At 43.6% G+C, this 22,574-nt stretch overlaps 1 protein-coding gene across 50 annotated transcripts in view; it reads right to left on the bottom strand.

The window, feature by feature from the left end:
• Window positions 1–22,574, bottom strand: part of LOC695267 (supervillin) — a 271,952-nt gene that overhangs the window by 44,161 nt on the left and 205,217 nt on the right. For 33 of the 50 annotated variants that reach the window (XM_077946143.1, XM_077946136.1, XM_077946128.1 and 30 more), the window contains 6 exons: window positions 20,293–20,536; window positions 19,273–19,849; window positions 18,227–18,452; window positions 10,392–10,518; window positions 6,058–6,105; window positions 5,452–5,529 (listed from right to left, as the gene is read on the bottom strand). In XM_077946143.1, coding sequence (XP_077802269.1) covers window positions 5,452–5,529; window positions 6,058–6,105; window positions 10,392–10,518; window positions 18,227–18,452; window positions 19,273–19,849; window positions 20,293–20,536 — 1,300 coding nt within the window. The remainder of the gene's footprint in view (window positions 1–5,451; window positions 5,530–6,057; window positions 6,106–10,391; window positions 10,519–18,226; window positions 18,453–19,272; window positions 19,850–20,292; window positions 20,537–22,574) is intronic. The other 17 variants (XM_077946150.1, XM_077946148.1, XM_077946129.1 and 14 more) reach the window with 2 other exon arrangements.

A 22,574-nucleotide genomic window follows, 5' to 3' on the forward strand; every position in this document is an offset into this window, starting at 1 on the left:
ATTTGTTTGTCAGATCTAGGGCAAGAAGAAATAATTTTTACTCCCTTCTAAATAATAATATTAAACATAAATGTTTTTGTTTTTCTAGAAATTCTGACTTAAGTTTGCTACTTAGTTGGGTTGGTTTATGATCCCCTAATTGCTGCAATTTGACTTTATGTGGCTCTATAAGGGTGTAAAGCATATGCAGTTTGTTTATTCTCTAAATAATCTAATAAACATTTATCACAATTTAGAACTCAAAATGTGAGAACAAAGAAGATATACATATATATACACACACATATTTGTTTATTTGGTTGTTTTTAAGCTTAAAACTTCATTACTGTCTTTTTTTTTCCTTCTAAATTTTTCTTTATTTAGAGAAGGATGTAATATATACAGTAATAAGTATTGTGTCATTTTTTCCAGGTTTAGCTGACACATGTTTGGGACTGGCTGGAATAGGAACAGAGAGTTGAGGAAGAATCTAAACAGAAACCGACCCCATCTGTCCTTCATTCTTTCAAAGAGAGATCCCATGAACGTGGTGGGGGAAAGGCAGAGAGAGAGGGTGGAGGAGAAAATGAGTATTTGTGTATGTGTATGCGTGTGTGTGTGTGTGTGTGTGTGTGTGTGTGTGTGTAGAAGGTGGTGAAATAGGTAGGAAGGAGGTTCTTGTCTTAGGGATGGTCAGATACTGGCTAAGTCACAGCTTGAAACCGTGCAAAGGACGAATCAGCACGAATGCTTTTAGGTTGCCTGATGTTGCTGATGGGTTTCTTTCTCTCTGTATACACTAACTGAAAAATCACAGCAAATCTCACTGAATGTTTCTCAGACAGGGATGTGATCCAACAACAGAGCATAGAACTAAGAGGTATTATAAGGATTAGGGCAGATTTAAGGGTCAAACTCTTCCACAACCAGAGAGATTTATGGAAAGAAAATATTGTGATCTGACTTAAATTTTTTTTTTATCTTATTCACATGTAGTTAAACTCTAAAGGAAGAAATTATAAAGCACATATTAAGTAATAGAAATAAGGTGAAAGTAACAAAGTTGTACTTTTCAGTTTTCAAAAATGCTAAGATCATTTCGAATTCTACACACTATGAAAGAAATTTAGCTTTGCCCCTTCCTTAAGAGAAATTTCAGTCCCTCATCACTGCATACAGCCTCAAGTAGCCAGAACAAAAGATGAAGAAAAGATCACAGGTCAAGGCTCAGACCTCAAAGCAACTGTTTTCCAATCCTGTCACCATCTACCAGCTCCTAAGATGAAAGGAAGGGAAAAAAGTGAAATCTTATTCTGGTACAGCCCTGAGGCATGTGAGAAAGAAGAGAATTCAGGTTGAAGCCTGACACAGAGACAAATAGTCCATTTAGACAGAGCCTGTGTGCTGTTTAAATGCTCTGTTTTCTTCTCTGAACCTTTGGATTATTAAATATTAAGACACCAGTATTGCTGGAGTAAAGAAAAAGGAGTGACTTGACCTCTGAGAACGCAGATGAACTAGTGCTACATACCTGGTACGTAAACTATTTATATTTAGCTGGGAAAAACTGTTCAGAAGTAAAAGCATATAATTTTTTGAAATTTTAATTTTGAAGCGATGAAACAGAAATGCCTTTAGCAAATGTTAATTTCTTTTAAACTTAACAATATGTGGAGAGATATTCCATGTTCATGGATAAGAAGACTCAATTTTGTCAAGATGGCAGGTTTTACCAACTTGATCTGTAAATTCAATGCAGTTCCAAAGTCCCAGCAAGATATTCTGTAGATTGACCAACTGATCTTAGTTTACACGGAGAGGCAAAAGACCCAAAATAGCCAACACAACACTGAAGGGGAAGAAAAAAGTTGGAGGACCAACACCAGTCAACTTCAAGACTCACTATAAAGCCTCGGTGATCAAGATTGTGTGGTACTGATGAAAGAACCGTTAAATAGATCAATGATAGGTTCATATAAATTTAGTCAACGGATCTTTGAGAAAGGAACAAAAACATTAGCATGAAGAAAAGATAGTATTTTCAACAAATGATGCTGGAATAACTGGACACTCGCATGTAAAAAAAAAAATCTAGATACATTCCCAAAAATTAACTCAAAATGAATCATAAAGGCCTAAATGTAAAAATCAAAACTATAAAACTCCTAGAAGATAACATAGGATAAAATTTAGATTATCTTGGCTTTGGTAATTAGTTTTTAGATATAACACCAAAGGCAATATCCACAGAAGAAATAACTGATAAGCTGAACTTTGCTGAAATTAAAAACTTCTGTAAAAGACACTGTTAAAAGAATGAGAAGACAAACTATAGAATGAAGGAATGGGAGAAAATATTTGCAAAAGACGTATCTGATAAAGGACTACTACCCTAAATATACAAAGAACTGTTAAAACTCAACAATATGAAAATGAACAACCAGATTAACAAATGGGAAAAGTATCTGAATAGATACCTCACCAAAGAAGATCTAAGATGGAAAATAAGCACATGGAAATATGATCAACATCATATCTGCAAATCTCATCATTCGAGATTTGTGAATTAAAACAAGGTGACATTATTACACATCAATTAGGATGGCAAAAATGCAAACACTGACAACACCAAATGCTGGCAAGGATATGGAGCAACAGGAACTCTCATTCATTGCTGATGGAGATGCAAAGTGGTGCAGCCACTTTGGAAGACAGTTTGGAGGTTTCTCACAGAACTCAACATACTCTTACCGTGTGATACAGCAATCATGCTCCTTGATTGACTTGAAAACTTACATACAAATAAAAGCCTGCACATGGATGCTTCTAGCACTTTATTCATAATTGCCAAGACTTGGAAGCAACCAAGCTGTCCTCCAGTAGATGAATAGATAAATAAACTGTGGCATGTACAGATAATGATATATTATTTGGCAATACAAAGAAAAAAGCTTTAAAGCCGTAAAAAGACACAGTGGAGGCTCACGCCTGTAATCACAACACTCTGAGAGGCCGAGGTGGGTAGATCACCTGAGGTTAGGAGTTTGAGACCAGCCTGGCCAACATGGCGAAACCCCATCTCTACTAAAAACACAAAAAAATTACCTGGGTGTGGTGGCGGGCGCCTGTAATCTCAGCTACTCATGAGGCTGAGGCAGGAGAATTGCTTGAACCTGGGAGGTGGAGGTTGCAGTGAGCCAAGATTGCACCACTGCACTTCAGCCTCGGTGACAGAGTGAAACTCCATCCCAATAATAATAATAATAATAATTTAAAAATAAATAAAATTTTAAAAAGACACAGAGGAATCTTAAATGCATATTACTAAATGGAAGAAGCCAATCTGAAAAGGCTACATACTGTGTGATTCCAATTCAATGACATTCTGGAAAAGGCAAAACTATGAGACAGTAAAAAATTACAGGTTGCCAAGGACTGGGAAGTGAGAGTGTTGAACAGGCGGAGCACAGAGGCCCTTCAGGGCAGGGAAATGATTTCGTATGATAGTGTAATGGTGGACATATGTCATTATGTATTTGTCAAAACAATGTTTTTTAATTTTTTAATTGTTGTATTGTTCTTTGTATTGGCTTTATTCCCAAGTATCCCTAGTTGGTTGAATCCTTGGATGCGGAACCGGAAGAGATGAAGGGCTGACTGTAAACACTTAAAGACTTCAATAATATATCTTTTCCTTTAAAGTTTAATATTGGCTTATTTCAAAGAAACACAAGCTCATTTCCCCTCGTTCGTGATGGGATAGGAAGTTTGCTCCAGATTTCAGCCTCTTTCTTGGGGTAGACACTGGCTGGGTATGTGGGACCTGGGCTCTTACAACCAGCATTTCCAGCTTCAGGGAAAGGAACCAGCAGAGTGAGGGAAAGGCCGCCCCAGGGAGAAGACGTGGGCAGCTTCTATTTCTGAAGAGGCGAGATGACGACGGGAGGACCCCAGACACCTTCTGTGTCAGCTTCGCACGTGAAACCCTGAGCCACTCATTCAGCAACTGCTGGTGCTGCCGGAGCAGGCCCATCACGGCACTGTCAGAGGCCACCTGAGAGCTAAGAAAGCCCCAGTCTTGCTGGGGAGATGAGGCCCTAGAGGGAGGGGACAGAGGCCCTACGAGGGAAGGGACAGAGGGCCTACGAGGAAGGGGATAGAGACCCTATGAGGGAGGGGACAGAGGGCCTACAAGGGAGGGGACACAGACCCTATGAGGAAGGGGACAGAGGGCCTATGAGGAAGGGGACAGAGACCCTATGAGGGAGGGGACAGTGGGCCTATGAGGGAAGGGACAGAGGCCCTACGAGAAAGGGGACAAAGGGCCTATGAGGAAGGGGACAGAGACCCTACAAGGAAGGGGACAGAGGGCCTATGAGGGAAGGGACAGAGGCCCTACGAGGAAGGGGACAAAGGGCCTACAAGGAAGGGGACAGAGGCCCTACAAGGAAGGGGACAGAGGGTCTACGAGGAAGGGGATAGAGACCCTATGAGGATGGGGACAGAGGGCCTAAAAGGGAGGGGACACAGACCCTATGAGGGAGGGGACAGAGGGCCTAGAGGGAGGGACAGAGGCCCTAGGAGGGAAGTGATGGGGCAAAGCCCGGCAGGGAGGAGTCGGGAGCCTGGTGTTCATGGAAAAGTGGATGTTGCCACTTTGCAGAGCTGTTTTGACACCAAGGACATTCCACGGGAATTAAAAAAACAGCCATTCCTATTTTTCATGTTATTCACCCACAGAGTGGCTCAGCCCAGGCCGGGTCTGTCCTCTGGGGTGGGGTTCAGAGGGGCTACAGCGAGGATGGAGGGAAGGGACAGGGGGTCCGTGTTCTCTAGTTTTAATAGGGCCATTGGAACCTGCTCCTCCTGGTTCTTTAATAGGGTCACTGGAGGGGCCTCCCCTCACTGAGTCTTCCTCCCTGTCCCTCCACACCCCAAACCACCTCCACCATATCCTCCTCCTCTAGGAACTGAGCAGGACAACATCCTCACTGGGCTGGAGCGAAGAACACGGCCACCTCTCCTGGGCTCCTGACTCAGGATCCAAGCGTGGAGGCTGAAAGGGGTCACTCTCCCCTTAAACCAGCTTCATGACTATGAGGGGAATTAATGCCATCAAGTCCACCTGAAAATCTGAGCCAAGGATCAGTGTGTGTGTGACTGACCCTAAATACATGAAGAACCAATTAAACACACACCTGTGCACACACTTACAGACACAGACACACACACTCTCATAGACACACACACACTCATACACACACTCTCATAGATACACACTCAGAAACACACTCATAGATACACACACTCTCATGGACACACACACAATTGTACTGCAACACACACACACACACACTCCTCTCTTTCACAGTGAAATGCAGCAAATAAGTTATTTCCCAAAATTAAAACAGAAGTTCTTTTCCTATTGCTTAGAACTTGCAGTGAGGCTTAAGATGAGTGGCTTTTCCTCACCTGATTAATCGACACAAAAGACAGGTATTTATGGGCAGCAGGAATAGCAGGAGAATAAGTAGAAGCATATACAGGTTCCTACAGAGCAAAGCAAGAGGATTTAAGGTGAAAAGAGAAGATTTATCAGAGCGGGGCCGGGCAGGGACATGGGGGAGGGAGAAACAAAACAATGATTTTTCTAACAGAATGTTAATTTACTCATTGCAACTTCAGTTCTCTTTTCAAGAGAGTCCTCCCTTGAATGCTAATGCTAAAATAAATCCACACAAGCGCGGTAAATATACCTGAGTAAGCTTTGTGCAGTAATTAAATGAGTTAATTTATAGAAGATTGTCAGTTACAGAGAGGGAAACCATTAATGTCATTGACAGTTTTAACATTTAACAGAAAATATTATCTTCTTTAAAGTATTTTCATTACATGATTTAAAAAATAGTTGAAGGGCACAGGCTCAGCTCTCCACTCTGGACAAAGGCTGTGTCTGGTCTGGAGATAAAAAAAGCACCAGGGAGGGCACACGAAGGAACCACCCAGGATCAGAATTACCCACGCGAGGTGTAATACTGGCCACCATCTAGAGGACACCTGTGTTAGAGTCAGGCTTACCCAAAGCAGATTAGAAATGGCAATATCATCCGCAACTCCTCCTTCTTCCTACAGGTTAAAACAAACAGGGAACATTGCAGAGTATTGGAAGAGAAGAGCCTCATCAGGGCATCGCAATCGCCTTCGAGTATTTCGTGCCTGGGTTCAAACAGCAGCATGCACGTGCTCACACAATGCGGTGATGTGAACCTCAGGCCAACTCATTCCCTGACCGCAGAATGAGCATCTGGAGTTTAGAGGGCGTCCCACCAGCCTTTCTCTGCCTGTCATCCTCGCACTTTAAAGTGACTTTTAAATTCTCCTGAATTGTGATCTGGAATTTCAATGGCAGCAGACACGGAGAATATAAATGTGCCAGATTCACCTTTCTTGAAATTTCAGGGACTGTCATAGATCTGAGCTGGGTGTACTGACCTCAAAGCTACTGAAGCACAGTAGGATATCCAGTTCCCATCTGGAACTCAGAAATAGACACAGGGTTTTAATGGCCAAGTCTATAAATGGTTTTCACTTCTTGGAAAAGGTCTGATTCGCTGGATGACTATCTTCACAAAAGACGCGGGAGCCACCGTGTGTGCCTTAACGTCGCATAAACCGAAATAGGGTTGGAATTGAAAATAACTATTTGGTGAATATAAATACATAACTGAAAGCTAGTTGTAACAGAGACTCCTGCCAAACCACTTCTGAGAGACTTTGCTTCATTTGGTTTCTCTCTCTCTGGTGGAATGAGTTACTCTGTAGGGAAGTGTACACAAGTCACGCTCAAGTGCACATAAACCACAGCGTGCAGACCAGACCAAATCCACAAAACAGACAGCTTTACCAGCTTTACACCAAGTATATATGCTACGAGACTCACACATGTTTAAGTCAGGTTAGCATGGCCTAGACTAAACCAAGAACAGGAGAAAGATAAGAAGGGCTGCAAGGAAGAGAAAGAAAGAGAAAGCTGGGGGGGCGGGGGGGAGGGGGAGGGGGAGAGGGGGAGAGAGAGAGAGAGAGAGAGAGAGAGAGAGAGAATACCAAAACAGTTTTTCACAGGAAATGACAGAGCTGGCTAGGTAAACAACTAGTGCTCTTAAGCTCTAGATCATCAATCCTCATTTTGGGGGGTGGGGGGTAAAATGGGGAAAGAAGGAACTGCTGGTAAGTTTTCCATTCCCTGAGATGTGCCTGATCTTTTAGTACAGAAATGAAAACTCCAGCTTAGTATCTTTTCATGGGTCGAAAACATTTTTTTGTTTTTGTTTGAGACAGGGTCTTGCTTTGTCACCTGGGCTGGAGTGCAGTGGCACAAATACTGTTCATTGCAGCCTCAACTTCCCGGGCTCAAGTGATCCTCCTGCATCAGCCTCCCAAGTAGCTGGGACCACAGGTGCGTACTACCACACCCAGCTAATTTTTGTAAACGTGGGGTTTTACCACGTTGCCCAGGCTGGTCTCAAACTCCTGGGCTCAAGTGATCCTCTTGCCTTGGCCTCCCAGTGTTGGGATTACAGGCACGGCCATTGTGCTTGGCCCCAAAGTAAATCTTAACATAACAAAAGACCCAAAATGAGATGCTGGCTGGGGCACCTCAAAGATATTTTCTTTTGAGACCAATCCATTGACAGAAACAAAACAGTTATAGACTTTTCAAGACATCCTTTAATGTATTTTTTAACGTGACTCCAAGAAAATTTCAAAATGACCTATGTGGCACACATTCCATTTTTATTGGATGGTGCTGACTTCCATGCTGCGTGTATTTTCATAGGAACAATGGAAGGAACTTCTAGAGTTCCCTCTGTTTCCTGCCTCTTCTACATTTCCACAGACTGCACACTCAAAAGGAACGCAGGAACCGTGAAGGGCGTGATGAGCTGACTGTAACACCAGCTCCTTTCTGCCCTTGGTGCTAAAGATGGAAGGTTCCAGCACCTGCTCTCCTGGGTACCTCTCCATCAGCAGGGCTAGAGCTACTCCGTGCAGCAAGCGCCCCTGTTCAGGCCCCACGTGTCATGACTGTCTGTCCTTCTCCAAGGCAGCATTCAGACACCCCACAAGCAGTGGGCGTGTCAAGCCTCCTCAGCTATTGGGGGACTCCCTTAAGACAGACCAGGTTTAAGGCACCTCACCCACCGCATTTGAGCACAGCCGGGGGTGACTGAAAACAGTGCCAGCCCTCAGGAAGGAATGAGAAACACCTGACCTCAACAGAACCTGAGATTGCCCAATGTGGGCTACAAGGGCCTAAGACAGATCGGCTTATTTTAACTTCAAAGAGCTTATTGCCTCCAGCCAAAGGGAAGCAGGCCACTGAGGAAGAGTGGGAAAGTTCACCGCTGCTGCAGGAACAGCAGCCTCCACGCGCCCAGAGGCAGCATTTCCCATTCCAGCCCCATCCTTCTTGGAAGCCCTGGGGCTTCAGGTCACTGGGTTTTCAACCCCAAGGGCAACTGCAGCCAACTGGCCTCTCTTGCCTTCTAAAAACCTTAGCCAGCCTCAGGCGGTTCGGATCTCATCCTCCACTCAAAGCCTTCTGGCTTCCACACCTAAGGTGATCCTCCGTTCTTCTAAGGGGTAACGCACCTATTTCACTATTCACCGGGAACCTCTCCTGCTTTGTGCTTTTTGGCTTCATTTAAATTTCCACCGGCTCTCTGGGACTCCCAGTTCCTGATGGGCCGGGAAGTCTCTGCACCTTCCAAAATGATGGACAAGGGGCCAGGCGCTGCTTGGTGCCAGGACATAGTAGTTGGCAGGTTTGCTAATGAGGAATGTGTTAAAGTTGTTTTTGGAGCAATGATTTCAAGATTCTTTTAAATAAAGTTTGTGGGTAGTGGGGATACACTATTTGACAGATGGATTTTCTTTCACTTCAGGATCTCATTTTTGAAACCTGGATTTGACATGGTGTGTGAAAAATATGTGCATGTTGGTATACTTTCTAAACATCTAGTTATATCTGAGAACTTTACAAATGGCTGAGGGTTAAATGCCTTTAGTTATATTATCTTTAACACCATGTGTATCTCAAAGAAGAGAATTCAAATTGCCATTCCAGTGTAACCTAAGAAGACACAGAAGTATCGGATGAAATAGTGTCAGAGCTCCTGACTCACCCTTCCATGGGCACATCTCTCTCTTTTTTTTTTTTTTTTGAGATGGAGTCTCGCTCTGTAGCCCAGGCTGGAGTGCAGTGGCCGGATCTCAGCTCACTGCAAGCTCCGCCTCCCGGGTTCACGCCATTCTCCGGCCTCAGCCTCCCGAGTAGCTGGGACTACAGGCGCCCGCCACCTCGCCCGGCTAGTTTTTTGTATTTCTTAGTAGAGACGGGGTTTCACCGTGTTAGCCAGGATGGTCTCGATCTCCTGACCTCGTGATCCACCCGTCTCGGCCTCCCAAAGTGCTGGGATTACAGGCTTGAGCCACCACGCCCGGCCTGGGCACATCTCATTTTTATGTAAGTTTCTTAATGCATGAAAGTCACACTCATCATCTCTCCCTTCCACAGATGCTTAACTCATTTTAGAGCTAGAAGGGGCCTGGGGATCATCTGGTTGAAAGCATTCTTTTTCTTTTCTACTTGAAGACTTCTGATCCTAGAAAGTGAGCAGCGAGTGCGCCACCGGTGCATCATTTCGCCTCCAGCCAGAAGGTGCATTTGCAATTGCAGGGCCAGCCAGCAAGTCAGTCACCATCAGGTTTGAAAGTGTGCACAACCTGGTCAAAAGTTGGTCATCATCACATCTGTAATTTAACAATTCATCAATACTTTCGCATATGAAATGCTTGCTGGTATTGATCACCATGCATTACCTAATTTTGTTTCAACTTGTAACATACATTACTGTATATTCTCAATAAAAGGCATAGCTACTCATGAAACACGCTTAAATGATGAATTAAAGACTCATGAACCACAATTATGTCCTTATTTTTTATACTTAGGTTTAAAATCTCTGCATAGGAAACGCAAGTCCATATTTTATATGCAACTTAAAGATGTTCAATTTTTTTCATTATAAAGGCTTTAATAACACTCTAAAGCCAGACATCATTTAAGAAGGTTTTTAAACTAAAGAAAAAGTACACACTTTAAAATTCAGGCACTTGCTTGCTGACACAGTGTGTGTGTGTGTGTTGCTGATCCCAGTTCTAAAACATCTCCAGGCACAGCCTTTCACCCAATTTTAGCTGCTCTGTGACAGGCTCTCAACGTGTACCCTAAGGGCAAAAAGGCACAAATGCTTCACAGAGAAGGAATTAGGTGGCACATGCTTGTCTCTTTGATGCACTTCCAAGAGTGGTGTTAGTCTGAAGGCTTTTCCTAACACAAAGAACATTACCTTCTTGATGAGGGACCGCCCTGCTTCCTGGGTGTGCAGGCTGCTGGCCGGAGCCTTGCCGCCCTCCTGCCTCCTGCTGAGTCTGTTTCTCCAATCTTCCTCTCCACTTTTCTTCAACAGTGCCAATCTAGGAGGAGAACATGCCAGCCACAAAGAGTTCAGCACCAAACTCTTCCTTGTGATAGAACCATAATCTAGGTAAGTGAGAATGCTTTGGCCAAGACATGACCACAGCCACCTCGTTTTAACATTTTGAATTTCACTTATTCTGAAGACAGCATATCTGGAAAATTGAATTTCACTTATTCTGAAGACAGCATATCTGGAAAAACAATAAAATCCCTTTTCTAAGATGGCCCCGAAGACTTTACAGTTGATTGAAACACAGAGCCAAAATGTGACTTGCTAGATAAAAGATGCACCGTCATCCCAGCCAAGGAATGTCTGTTCCTTGGCCTTGGGCTGAAAGCAAGAGAACTGTCCCCAGAGAAAAATGTCTTCTAGCGAGGCCTTCTGGTCACTTGGTGAAATAACATTAAAGGAATAAAGCTGTGTTACAGAAAATGATGCAGACATGGGCTTAAAAATTTGTCTTTTAAACGAAACATTATATAAAAGATATTCTATCACTAGTTTATTTTTCTGGTGTTGTTTAAAGGACATGGCTACATATAGCTTTCTTATTCTCAGGTGTGACAAAAGAGTTGCAACAACTGAAACAAATAATGATTGTGGGTGAGAGACAGTCATCAATGATAAGCCAAAAGTAAAATTAGAAGAGAGGGTTTATTGGAAGATAATACTTTGATTATTCTTTTTTAAATTGTCATGTATTATACTATAGAATTTAGGATCAGCAAATCTATATTTAAAGGTAAATGTTATTTTATCAAAATACTTAAAATGCTTTATTACATAAGAAAACTATGTGGTAGACTCTGTCAAGGACACCTTTAATTGTTTGCTTTTATTTCCACCTGGGTTTTAATAAAATAATGTTTCTGAGGCTATCCAAAAAAAGAAAAAACCAACCAAAAAAACCATAAAGTTGGCCAGGCCTGGTGGCTTCCGCCTGTAATCCTAGCACTTTGGGAGGTCAAGATGGGTGGATCACGAGGTCAGGAGTTCGAGACCAGCCTGGCCAATATGGTGAAACCCTGTCTCTACTAAAAATACAAAAATTAACCGGGCGGGAGGCTGAGGCAGAGAAATCACTTGAACCCGGGAGGTGGAGGTTGCAGTAAGCTGAAATCGCGCCACTGCACTCCAGCCTGGGTGACACAGCGAGACTCTGTCTCAAAAAACAAACAAACAAAAAATAAAGCCACGAAGCACTTACAGTCTCTTAATAGCATCCCTTTCAATTAGAGGTAAAATTTGATGTTTATGACTACTTCTCCTCAGGTGTTCTAAGCCCTGTTCTTTTCCTACAAATGAATTTGATCTTTCTTATCCATCTTCTTTAGACAGAAACTATTTTCCACAAACCCATTTTTTAAAATTATCACTTCAACTTTCCTCAGGGAAAGGATACATACAAAAAAAGAATCTAATTAACTGTTATTGTTACCTAACCTACTTTAGCTCAATGATGATGTGACTTGACAGGAAGCTGCTTGAATACTGGAATCCTGAAAGGTTATTTTTCACAAACATGAGGCTGTTTCAGCTAACTGCATTGCCATGAATGAAAAAATCTTTTTACGTTGGACAAAAAAACATGGGAAAGATAAAATGTAAAAAAAAAAAAAAAAAAAAGGTGATGATCATTAAACTCATTAGAGCTTATGTTCAAATAATTTAAAGAGCAGGGAAAAACCAAATAACTAGATCCCTTTCCCTCTGTGCCACACCTGATGGGCTAGGTCTCATTGATATCACTAATGCATAATCCATAAATGGTATACATATTTTTATCCATAAATATTAAATCCATAAATATTTTTTATCCATAAATATTTTTTATTTTTATAAATTTGTTTTAGAGACAGGGTCTTCCTTTGTCACCAGGGCTGGAGTACAGCGGCACAGTCATGGCTCACTGCAGCCTCGAATTCCTGGGCTCAAGCGATAGTCCTGTCTTGGCGTCCAGAGTAGCTAGGACGACAGGTGTGCATCACTGTGCCTGGTTACTTTTTAAAATTTTTATTTTGTAGAGACAAGGTCTTGCTATGTTGCCCAGGCTGGTTTTGAACTCCTGGGCTCAAGCAATTCTTCCATGTCAGCCTCCAGAGTAGCTAGGACGACAGGTGTGGACCACTACACTCGGCTAATTTTTAAATTTTTTATTTGGTAGAGACAGACTCTTACTATGTTGCCCAGGCCAGTTTTGAACTCCTGGCCTCAAGCGATCCCCCTGCCTCAGCCTCCGGATGTGCTGGGATTACAGGCGCGAGCCACCGCCCCTAGACAACAGTGTATTTTTAAGCAGCACATCAGCTCTGATCCCAATTTGGCCACTAACTCCCTTTGAGTACCTCAGTTCTCCCTCCTGTATCTGCCACATCAGGAACTGGACCAGATGATCTCTAAGGGTCTTTCTTCCAAGCTTCCCGATTCCCATTAAATATATGTTTTGGAGATGGGATGAGATATGTCCTATGATAAAAGTTTTGTTACGCTAATAAGAAAACAAATTTTGTACTTAAGAATTCGGCGACATCTATGTATGTGTACATAATCACACCTTGTACTTGTCTATTTACTCAGTCAAATAATGGGAAGTAAACTGTGAAGAAAGGAATCCCCCAAAGGAGGCGGGAGCTTCGAACTCTGGGCCTGCCCCCTTTCTCAATCTCTTCCTTCTCCTCCCTTCCTTTCTGTTTTCCTCTTTCTCCTAAGTGGCAGCAGATACGATCTCACATGCCCGTTCTCTAGAACTGTGGTAAGGCTGCCTTGTCAATCTCATGCAGATCCCTTTGGTCAAGGTCTCATTTAGTCCTAACTCCTGTAATTCTCAAATGTTGAACAACACCCTGCACGCTACAAGAGCTAGTTCGTGGGCTTGGACACAAAGTCCAAATTCCTTCAAGAGTTTTAATCCACATCATTTCATACTATATAATAACTATGATTCATCTTTTCTCCAATTATTTTGAATGAGTCAGTTTTATTCTAATAAAATAATCTCACAAAATGAAATCATTAAAGGAAATTGGTATTCGCATGCTGTACTTGAGCTTTCAAAGCATCAATAAATGAGACTTTCAAAAAGTAAGCATGCCAGCACTTTAATACCCAAATGAGAAGGAAGAAGTCCTTCCAGTTCATCATCTCGTGGAGCCAGGCACTCATCTCACTGATATTCTCCTTGCAAACTGGCCCCAGAACCAGCTTCCCTCACTTCACCTTCAACTCAGGCCAGCAGCTACTCCTCTTGACCATCCACCTTGTTAATCAGGTTGGATCCAAATGATGAATTTAAAAACAATCAAATTCATCTTCCTGAGTTTATTAGAAGTCATGAGCTCCGGTCTTTGAAGACCTTCTGAAAAAGAAGCTCTCAAAAGTCTAGGGCAAGGACACCAGCACCTATGTCATCAGACGGTTTCCCTGGTGGTTGCTTTGTGGCATCTAAAACTGACTTGGAAAAACCCAAGCTGTGGCATCTGAGATCACCGCCTCATCCACCTTATACTCTGCTGATCTGCTCGGCGACCCGAGACACTGGGAATTGTTATCTCCATTCCGACGGACAAGGAATGTGGGAACATCTGGGTCAAGAATTCCATTGACTGAGGTCACCCTGGATGTTAGTGGGCAGAGAGACGTGACTGCAACCCTTGCCTGCCTGTGCTTGTTTCACTGCGGTAGAACATTAGCTGACCAGACACATTTTTGTCACACCGTTTTAGGAATGGCATAGGATTCTGGCTTTCTTATAAGGTTTTTCCCACCATGGGAAGGCCTCCAAAGAATTTCTCCATTACAAAACCCTGAAATTTTGCTTCTACATGTGCTGGCAGAGTTACCATTAGGGACTCCGAAGACTACAGAGTAACCAGAAGAACCTGGAAGAAACTGTGCTTCCATGGAGCCCACATGGCACCTGGAGCCAGCCCTCGCCTCCAGCCTACGGAGCACAGGATGAATAACTCGTAAATAACACGCACTAAAACTTGAGTGGGTTCTTCCTGTCCCTTTAGATTTCCTCACTGGTGTCCACCACGCTGAGGAGGGAGGGAGATCTTCCCAAATGTGTTCCTTCCTCCTGTGAGCTCACAGCCCTCCGGCTCACCGCAGACCGCCAGGCTCTGAGAGGGTCGAGGAGCCGACATCTGGGTCTACACAGGACATAAATTCCTGCTGGTGCAATTCAAACAACTGTCAGCGCTTCTGACAACTGCCAAGCCGAAGTGCTGTTTGCAGGACTGTGATGCTGGGAGCCTGGGCAGCGGCTTGGCCTGGGGCTGTGTAAATCCAGGGAGAGGCACGACACTGGCCCGCGTACCCGACGCCTGGTCCAGGGCCACCATGACAGGTGCCTGCCAGGCCACCCGGGGAAACGGTGCCTCTTCTTCCATACCTTACACTATTCCAGCAGGGAATGCTGGCCTGAGAGCCCTGCTTGGTGAGAACAAGGACTTCAGACTCAGAGCAGTCAGGGCTGGGTCAAACAGGAGACACGACAACCACGTGCCCCTAATATTAAATAAGGTGTGTTTTCTCTCTCTCTTTTTTAGAATTTTCCCTTCATTTTAGAGAATTATACGCACCCCATAGATCTCAGACAGGGCTAACCAACACACATAAGTACTTATATTAGATCTTGGTCTTTGCTGGTTCACAAGTTGGATAAGTGAACGAACTAAAGTGTTTTTTAAATGAGAGACAAATCAAACATTGAAAAAGGAGGGCCGGGTGTGGTGGCTCACACCTGTAATCCCAGCACTCTGGAAGGCTGAGGTGGGAGGATCACTTGAGGCCAGGAGGTGGGAGAGCAGCCTGGGCCACAGAGCAAGACCCTGTCTCTACAAAAAAATAAAAATAAAAAATAAAAAATCAGCTGAGCATGGTGGTGTGTGCCTGTAGTCCCAGCTACTTGGGAGGCTGAAGTGGGAGGATCGTTTGAGTCCCAGGAGACTGAGGCTGCAGTGAGCTATGATCGCGCCACTGCACTCCAGCCTGGACAATAGAGCAAGATCCTGTCTAGAAAAAGAAAAGAAAAGAAGAAAAAGAAAAGGAGGGAGCAAAAGGGAACTGCTGCTCTATTCTTATTCCTACATAAATCTGGGGCCCTCTGGTGGCTGAAATTTCCCAGCTACAGAGTAAGAACCTGGAGTTTGTGGCCAGCAGGTGTGCGTGCTCACACATTCAATTCTGAATACATTCAATTCTGAATGCACTTCCGGGCCATTCACAGAAACTTTACAGCCACCCTTGAAAGCCTCAGATGTCCACAAAGCCCAAGCTAAGAAGCTTCATCTTTCCAGTGTCTCAGTTTTAAAAATGAGAATTTTACAGTAGGATTAAAGCTTTCAGAAAAACACGGATCAACTAAAATTTACCAAAAAACAGGCAAGTAAATCAGGAATTATTGCTTAGTGGGTAGACACAGGACTTCTTCATCAAAAGTCCTAAGTCCTGATGGACAGAATATTCCCAAAGATGGGAAGGCTCCTTTAAAAGCCTTTGAAAGAAGGGGGCATAATATTAGTATTTTCCACTGGGGAATACCCCAGGGATATTTTCTCATGTGTAAAGCATCAGAACTTGTGTATGAGTGACATTTATTGTTAATTTCCTTAAATGATTTCCCTTCTTCCTCACCAAACCAGTTATCAACACTTGGGTTTCTGGGATGAAACTCTCTTCGAGCCCCGTTTCCCTGGAAGAGAACTTCAAGCCTCAATAGGCCCAACTGCTTCCCCGATTGAAGACATCCTTTGCCTCACTGCACTGACCCCTCTACCCCTTCCTTAGGCCCCTCAGCCTGCCAGGTCTAACTTTTCATGAATCTTTAAGTAAAGGAGAAAGTCAATCAGATTTAATAATCTTATTAATTTGTCAGTTGAAAAAGATGGCATCTATTATTTTATAAATAATGTTCAAGAAGCTTGGCTTAAAACTAGAAAGAAGGGCCAGGCATGGTGGTGCATGTCTGTAATCCCCACACTTTGGAAGGCTGAGGTGGGATGACTGTTTGAAGCCAGGAGTTCAAGACAAGCCTGGGCAACATGGTGAGACCTCCCAACTGTACAAAAAATCTTTTTGAAAAAATTAGCCAGGCATGGTGGTACGTGCCGGCAGTCCCAGCAACTGGGGAGGCTGAGGCAGGAAGATCACTTGTGCCTAGGAGTTCGAGGCTGCAGTGAGCTGTGACAGCACCATTGCACTCTAGCCTGGGCAACAGAGGAAGACCATGCCTCTAAAAAAAAAAAAAAGAAAGAAGGGGACAGGCATGGTGGCTCACGCCTGTAATCCCAGCACTTCGGGAGGCTGAGGCAGGCAGATCATGAGGTCAGGAGTTGGAGATCATCCTAGTTAACACGGTGAAGCCCCGACTCGACTAAAAATACAAAAAATTAGCTGGGCATGGTGGTGCACGCCTGTAGTCCCAGCTACTTGGGAGGCTGAGGCAGGAGAATTGCTTGAACCCAGGAGACAGAGGTTGCAGTAAGCCAAGATCGTCCCATTGCAGCCTGGGTGACGGAGGAAGACTTCATCTCAAAAAAAAAAAGAAAGAAAGAAAAGAAAAGAAGACTTTTCATTATGGCTTGGTATACTCTTAGGCAGTCTGAAATGTATCTAGAAAAATAAGAGTGGTCAGTGCCTAACAAAGCATGCAGACTTCTGTGTGGTGGGAGGTGCTGAGGCAGGGTGGAGGTTGGCAGAACTGTGGGAAAAGGTGTTGGAAATGGTTCTCCTAATATGGAGTTGACAAGACTTTTCTTCACCCAGTTTTCCTATCACTATTCCATCATGTTTTTTACCTACTGAAGACGTTCTCCTTTTTTTTGTACAAATTTATGTGGTGCATGAGAAATTTTGTTACACATATAAATTGCATAGTGATCAAGTCTGTATTTAGAACGTCCATCAGCTGAGTACAATACATTTTTATTTAGTCACCCTACTCTGCTATCAAACCCTGAATTTATTCCCCCTATTGCATCTTTTGCTGCTTAATTCATCTATGTTAAGGGTTAATAAGGAAAACACATCCCCAAGGTAATTTACTTCCAATTCTCTGTATCTGTCTCATTTAAATATATTCCTCTGCATCCTACGTCATTCTTTTGAAAGAAATTAGGCTACTGTGTTATTTGATGCTGAAATGCAATCTTTTAAACTATTACCTGACATACAATTTCTAAACGCAGTTCAGAAAAGTCATCCATTTTACAATCTGTAAAGGAAACAAAACTTGGATTCTAAGCCCAAAGACGTACACCCTATAAGTAAATTTATCGTCACTCCCTCTACACAAATTTTACACAAGTCACAAGTGGTTTGTGCATTCAGTATGAACCCTGTGTATCTAAAAGGGGAAGAGCCAAAATCTCAGCTCCTGTCACTAGACAGTCCAAGAATTTAATATTATAAAAGACATTGGAACAGTGGAAGCAAATAAATAAAGCAGAAATCTGTTTCTGTTTGTTTTCTCATCTGAGTCTGGAACTGGCCCTGTTGTCATTACCGAACCAGGCTCACGAGCAAAGGCAGTTCACTCTCAAACACCTCAGCTTCCTAGAATTACTCCAGGACAACAGCCCAGCCCTGTGAGAAGCTGAATGTGTGATTTCATCTCTTTGCCCATCACCCAGATCGTTTTCTAAAGCAAGCTGTAAGCTCCTCCCCGAGAGAATTACTTTTCGCTCACCAAATCTCATTACCTTTCTTTAATAGACATGGTTTTGCTGGGTGAGTCAAGAAGGCCCTCCCCTGTCGGCGTTTTGATCTCTCCAGCAGCAAACATCGCACATGGATTCTTGCAGAGCTTCTCCTGTGGCTGTTCCGAAGAATCCTGGGGCTTCCAGGACACCGGGGCTGCGGTTTGAGCAACAGTTTTCCCAGCAGCTGTCCCCGTCTGCTCGGAAGTGGGCTCCCCAAACTCTGCCGCTGGGAAGGAAAAGAGCAGCATCAGCACTGAACTCTTCAGGCGAACGTTCTTCCAGCGATTCGCCCCCAGCAGCGCAGCTCTGGGAGTTTAAGCCGTGGGCACACGGCGGGTGACCCAATCCACTGGGATGTATGCAAATCTGCAGCACGCTACACTCGGAGAAAACCAAACTTCCCGGAGGGTTACCCACACAGCAAAATGCTTCGTGGCAATTGGTTTCTCTCCTATGTGCGAGACACAGGAAGTCAGCTTTAACCATTTACTCCCGAAGGATTCTAATTCTCCAAAACAATACTTTAACATTCAAATGCGCTATACTCACAAATGCAAACTCCTCTTATAACTTACGCTGTACTGTTTCATGCAAAAATAGAAGGAGGATGAAAGGCCCATGCAGTGTGGCTTGCTAGCCTGCAAAATAGGCGTGCAGGAAGAAACACTCTAGCGATTCAGAGACTGGGGTCAAGCCTTTCCTTAATTCCTTGTGCTTACCCAGCCTGGACCTTCGGGGTCATCTATTTCTAAAAGGGGCCACCAGAACGAACCAGCTCAGAAGGCCGTTGTGTGATTGACGTGACCAAAGTCAACAGAAACCCTATGAAGATGCGTGAAAGCGCTTCCGGTGGTTTTACTGCTGAAAACTTGATGTATCCTCTAGTCAGATCCGGGGTAGAATAGGATTCCCACTGAACTTTTAACCAGTGCTAGCTGTAAACTGCCTTTAGAACTTTGTTAAAAGCAATCATAGACACACAGGACAAATCAAGCAGAAACTAAAACCCAGTGGCTTTCTAAAGCTTTAGGGGCACTAGTCATTACCTCTTAGTGAAAACTTCCTTTTCATAACATTCTCCACCTCCACCTTCTCTTCAAAGGGCAGCCTGTCGCCCAAGTCCAAGTTTCCTTGTGCATTGGTTTTAGCCATGGAAAATTCCTTCGGTTCATCCCCAAGGTGGGTGATGGGAGGATTCGCTCGTTCCAGGCTTCCTTTTCTGGGAACGGCATATTTAGGTTCCTTATGGCTGTCTCCTTCCCTGGCTCTGTTCAGGATGGGGTAGGACACTTCTGCTTCCTCAAAGGACCCATACTTCTCCATCCCACTGTCTCGACTTGTCCAAGCTCTCTTGCTTTCTGTCTCTCCATATTCTCTCAACATTCCCTTGTTCCCGCTACTCTCTACCAAGGGCTGCCAAGCTTGCGATTTCAGAATGCTTCTAACTGGAGAGTCCGAATTTTCTATTGAAGAAGAAAACTTATAGTCAGTAGCACTTGCATTGTCGTCAGGAGGTGGCTTCGTGCGAAGATCCCCGGCATACATTGGAGCGACCGTGGATGCTACGGTAGACACCGATGTGTTCACGGCAGGTGAGAAAGGAATGAGCTTTCCACTCTGCACCTGGAAGGACACAGTTAAAAAGTAAAAAAGCTGCTTGAAAAATATCACCTATATAAATCCTGGTTTATGAATTGACAGAAGCTGAAATACTTGATTGGATGCGGTTTCACTGTTTCTCTTAGTGGAAAACCATTCCTGGACATAGTTGTATCATACGTTTCATTAAACAAAATCCTCTGGGTGAAATGCAGTTGTGCATACTATTTTTTTCTCTCCAAAATGGACTCACTCTACATATTTCCGCAAGCAAGGTATGAAAACAGAAAAAGAGCAACATACTTGGTAGAGTTATCATTTTTAGGAAGAAAGCTATCACCACATCACCTACCGGCAGCAGTTTCCTGGCAGAGCACCTTAATTACATCACTGACCTCAGAGGAATATTGCAGTGCAATAATTGAAGAACACACACACAAACTGCAATCAGACTAGAGCACACGCACCTGCTCCACCTCTCCCAGCGTGACTGGCTGAGTTTGATAGCGAGCGTTCATTCTCCTCTGTCTCATGTCTATTCTGTTCCGGGTAGAAATCGCTTTTGAGACTGGCTGGGATAATTTGTTAAACAAGGCCAACTTTTCGGCTAAGCTTAGAGTGGAGGAATCAGGTTCTCCTTGCTCAGCAAGCTCTTTGCCCTCATTTGTCTGGTCCTTGGCTAAAGCCTTTTGGTGAGCAGAGGCCTGTAATCTGAAAACAATAAAATGTCAGCAACAAAGGTACCAACAAACACAAGCCCACCGCTAAGTTTCTATGTTAACTTTCTGCCAAGTGTCACATCATTTTGCAAAGGGCTTCTTTTTCCCTAAACACATCTAGGACACAGGCAGGCAGCTGTTCAGCTACTCAGCAAGCAGAGTCGGCACAGGACACTTAGGATCATCGCTTCTACAAAGAGCAGACTCTGAGCTCTGAATTATTTCTACAAAATGAATTTCCTATTTAAGACATTGAAGTTAGCTTGGTAATACCTTATCTTAGACAGACAGGTGGCTTTGTTAGTATCCTAATAAATAGAATGAAAGGGAGTCGCAAAGCATTACCTATGGTGTATTTAGACCTCATGTAAAGACGTGGTTCAGAAGGTGGTCTTTCATGTTAAATAATTAGGAAACGATATAGTCATCTGTCAACAATGTAATAACAGAAGGTCTTGATTTTCACTTGCTAAAGACAAACGGCTTAATTTTTAAAGAGTCACTGCTTCATCTTAGCATTTACTCTCATAGGTTCCTACCAGTTTTCTAAAAGGTACTTAAATCTGCAATTTCCAGTAACCAGAGTAGTAAAGAAAATTTCAGGTGATTATAAATCCCTCCAACTGGCCAGGTCCAGTGGCTCATATCTACGGAAGGCCAAGGCAAGAGGATCACTTGAATTTAGGAGTTGGAGACTAGCCTGGGCAACATCGTGAAACCCCATCTCTACAAAAAAAATAAAAATTAGCCAGGCTTGGTGGTGTGCACCTGTGGTCCCAGCTACTTGGGAAACTGAGGTGGGAGGATCGCTTGAGCCTGTGAGGTTGAGGCTGCAGTCAGCAGCGATCAAGCCTGGGCGACAGAGCAAGACTCTGTCTCAAAAATAAATAAATGAATACATAAATCAGTAAATACATAAGTAGCTCCCTCCAACTTCCAGCTAGAAGAGAAGGAAAGCCTGAAGTCTTCACGGTCACTGTGAATCTCTAGAGGTTTTCCATGCAATACACCTTCTGCCCCTGACCAATCCAATTCTCAGATCTAGTAAAGGAAATATTCTGCCTTGACTCCTGTGAATCTCCAATGCACAGGCTGTCCCACGCCAAAGAGCAGTCAGCCTCCAAGTTCCAGGTGTATAATGAGGCCAGTGACAAAAAAGCCACCCGAGCCTCAGAGTCCTCCGTGGACCTCGTGCAGTAACCAGGAGGGCAGGGGAACCCACTTCTCCAAGAGGGCCCTGTCTTGGGTGTGCCAGCTTTATCCCCGCACTGCCATCATTTTTAGCTTTTGTGGTTTGGCTCACGTAACAGTAAAATGAAGGGATGTGACCTGGTGTAAGGACATAATTTTAAAGCACCACAATCTAAAACACGATGGTAAAACATCTATGTTTAGACAGTATAAATTGTTATTTTCCCAGTCCCAAAATATAATGGCATTGTCTCTCTATAAATTAGAAAGAGGGAGGATTATTTTCAGCATGTATTTGTATCTACAGGTGTTTGAAAAAGACTAGGTGTTATCAGCATTTCAACATTCAGATTAATGTCCCATTTTTCTTTTCTTTTTCTCTTTCTTTCTTTCTTTCTTTTTTTTTTTTTTTGAGACAGAGTCTCACTCTGTCACCAGGCTAGAGTGCAGTGGTGCGATCTCAGTTCACGGCAACCTCTGCCTCCCAGGTTCAAGCAATTGTCCTGCCTCAGCCTCCCAAATAGCTGGGATTACAGGCACATGCCATCATGCCCAGCTAATTTTTGTATTTTTAGCAGAGACGGGGTTTCACCATGTTGGCCAGGATTGTCTTGATCTCCTGACCTCGTGATCCACCTGCTTCGGCCTCTCAAAGCGCTGCGATTACAGGTGTGAGCCACCTCGCCCGGCCAATGTCCCAGTTTTCTATTAATCTTTATTAAGTGCTACAACAGTATTTAGACGAAGAACAAAATTTTTCAGGGATGACCATCATTATGAAAAACAAACAAAGCAACTGGATACATGAGTTAGTGTGATTCTAGTTCTAACACATAACA

The sequence above is a fragment of the Macaca mulatta genome, chromosome 9 (genome assembly GCF_049350105.2).
Source record: "Macaca mulatta isolate MMU2019108-1 chromosome 9, T2T-MMU8v2.0, whole genome shotgun sequence".
In the NCBI taxonomy this organism is placed as follows: Eukaryota; Metazoa; Chordata; class Mammalia; order Primates; family Cercopithecidae; genus Macaca; species Macaca mulatta.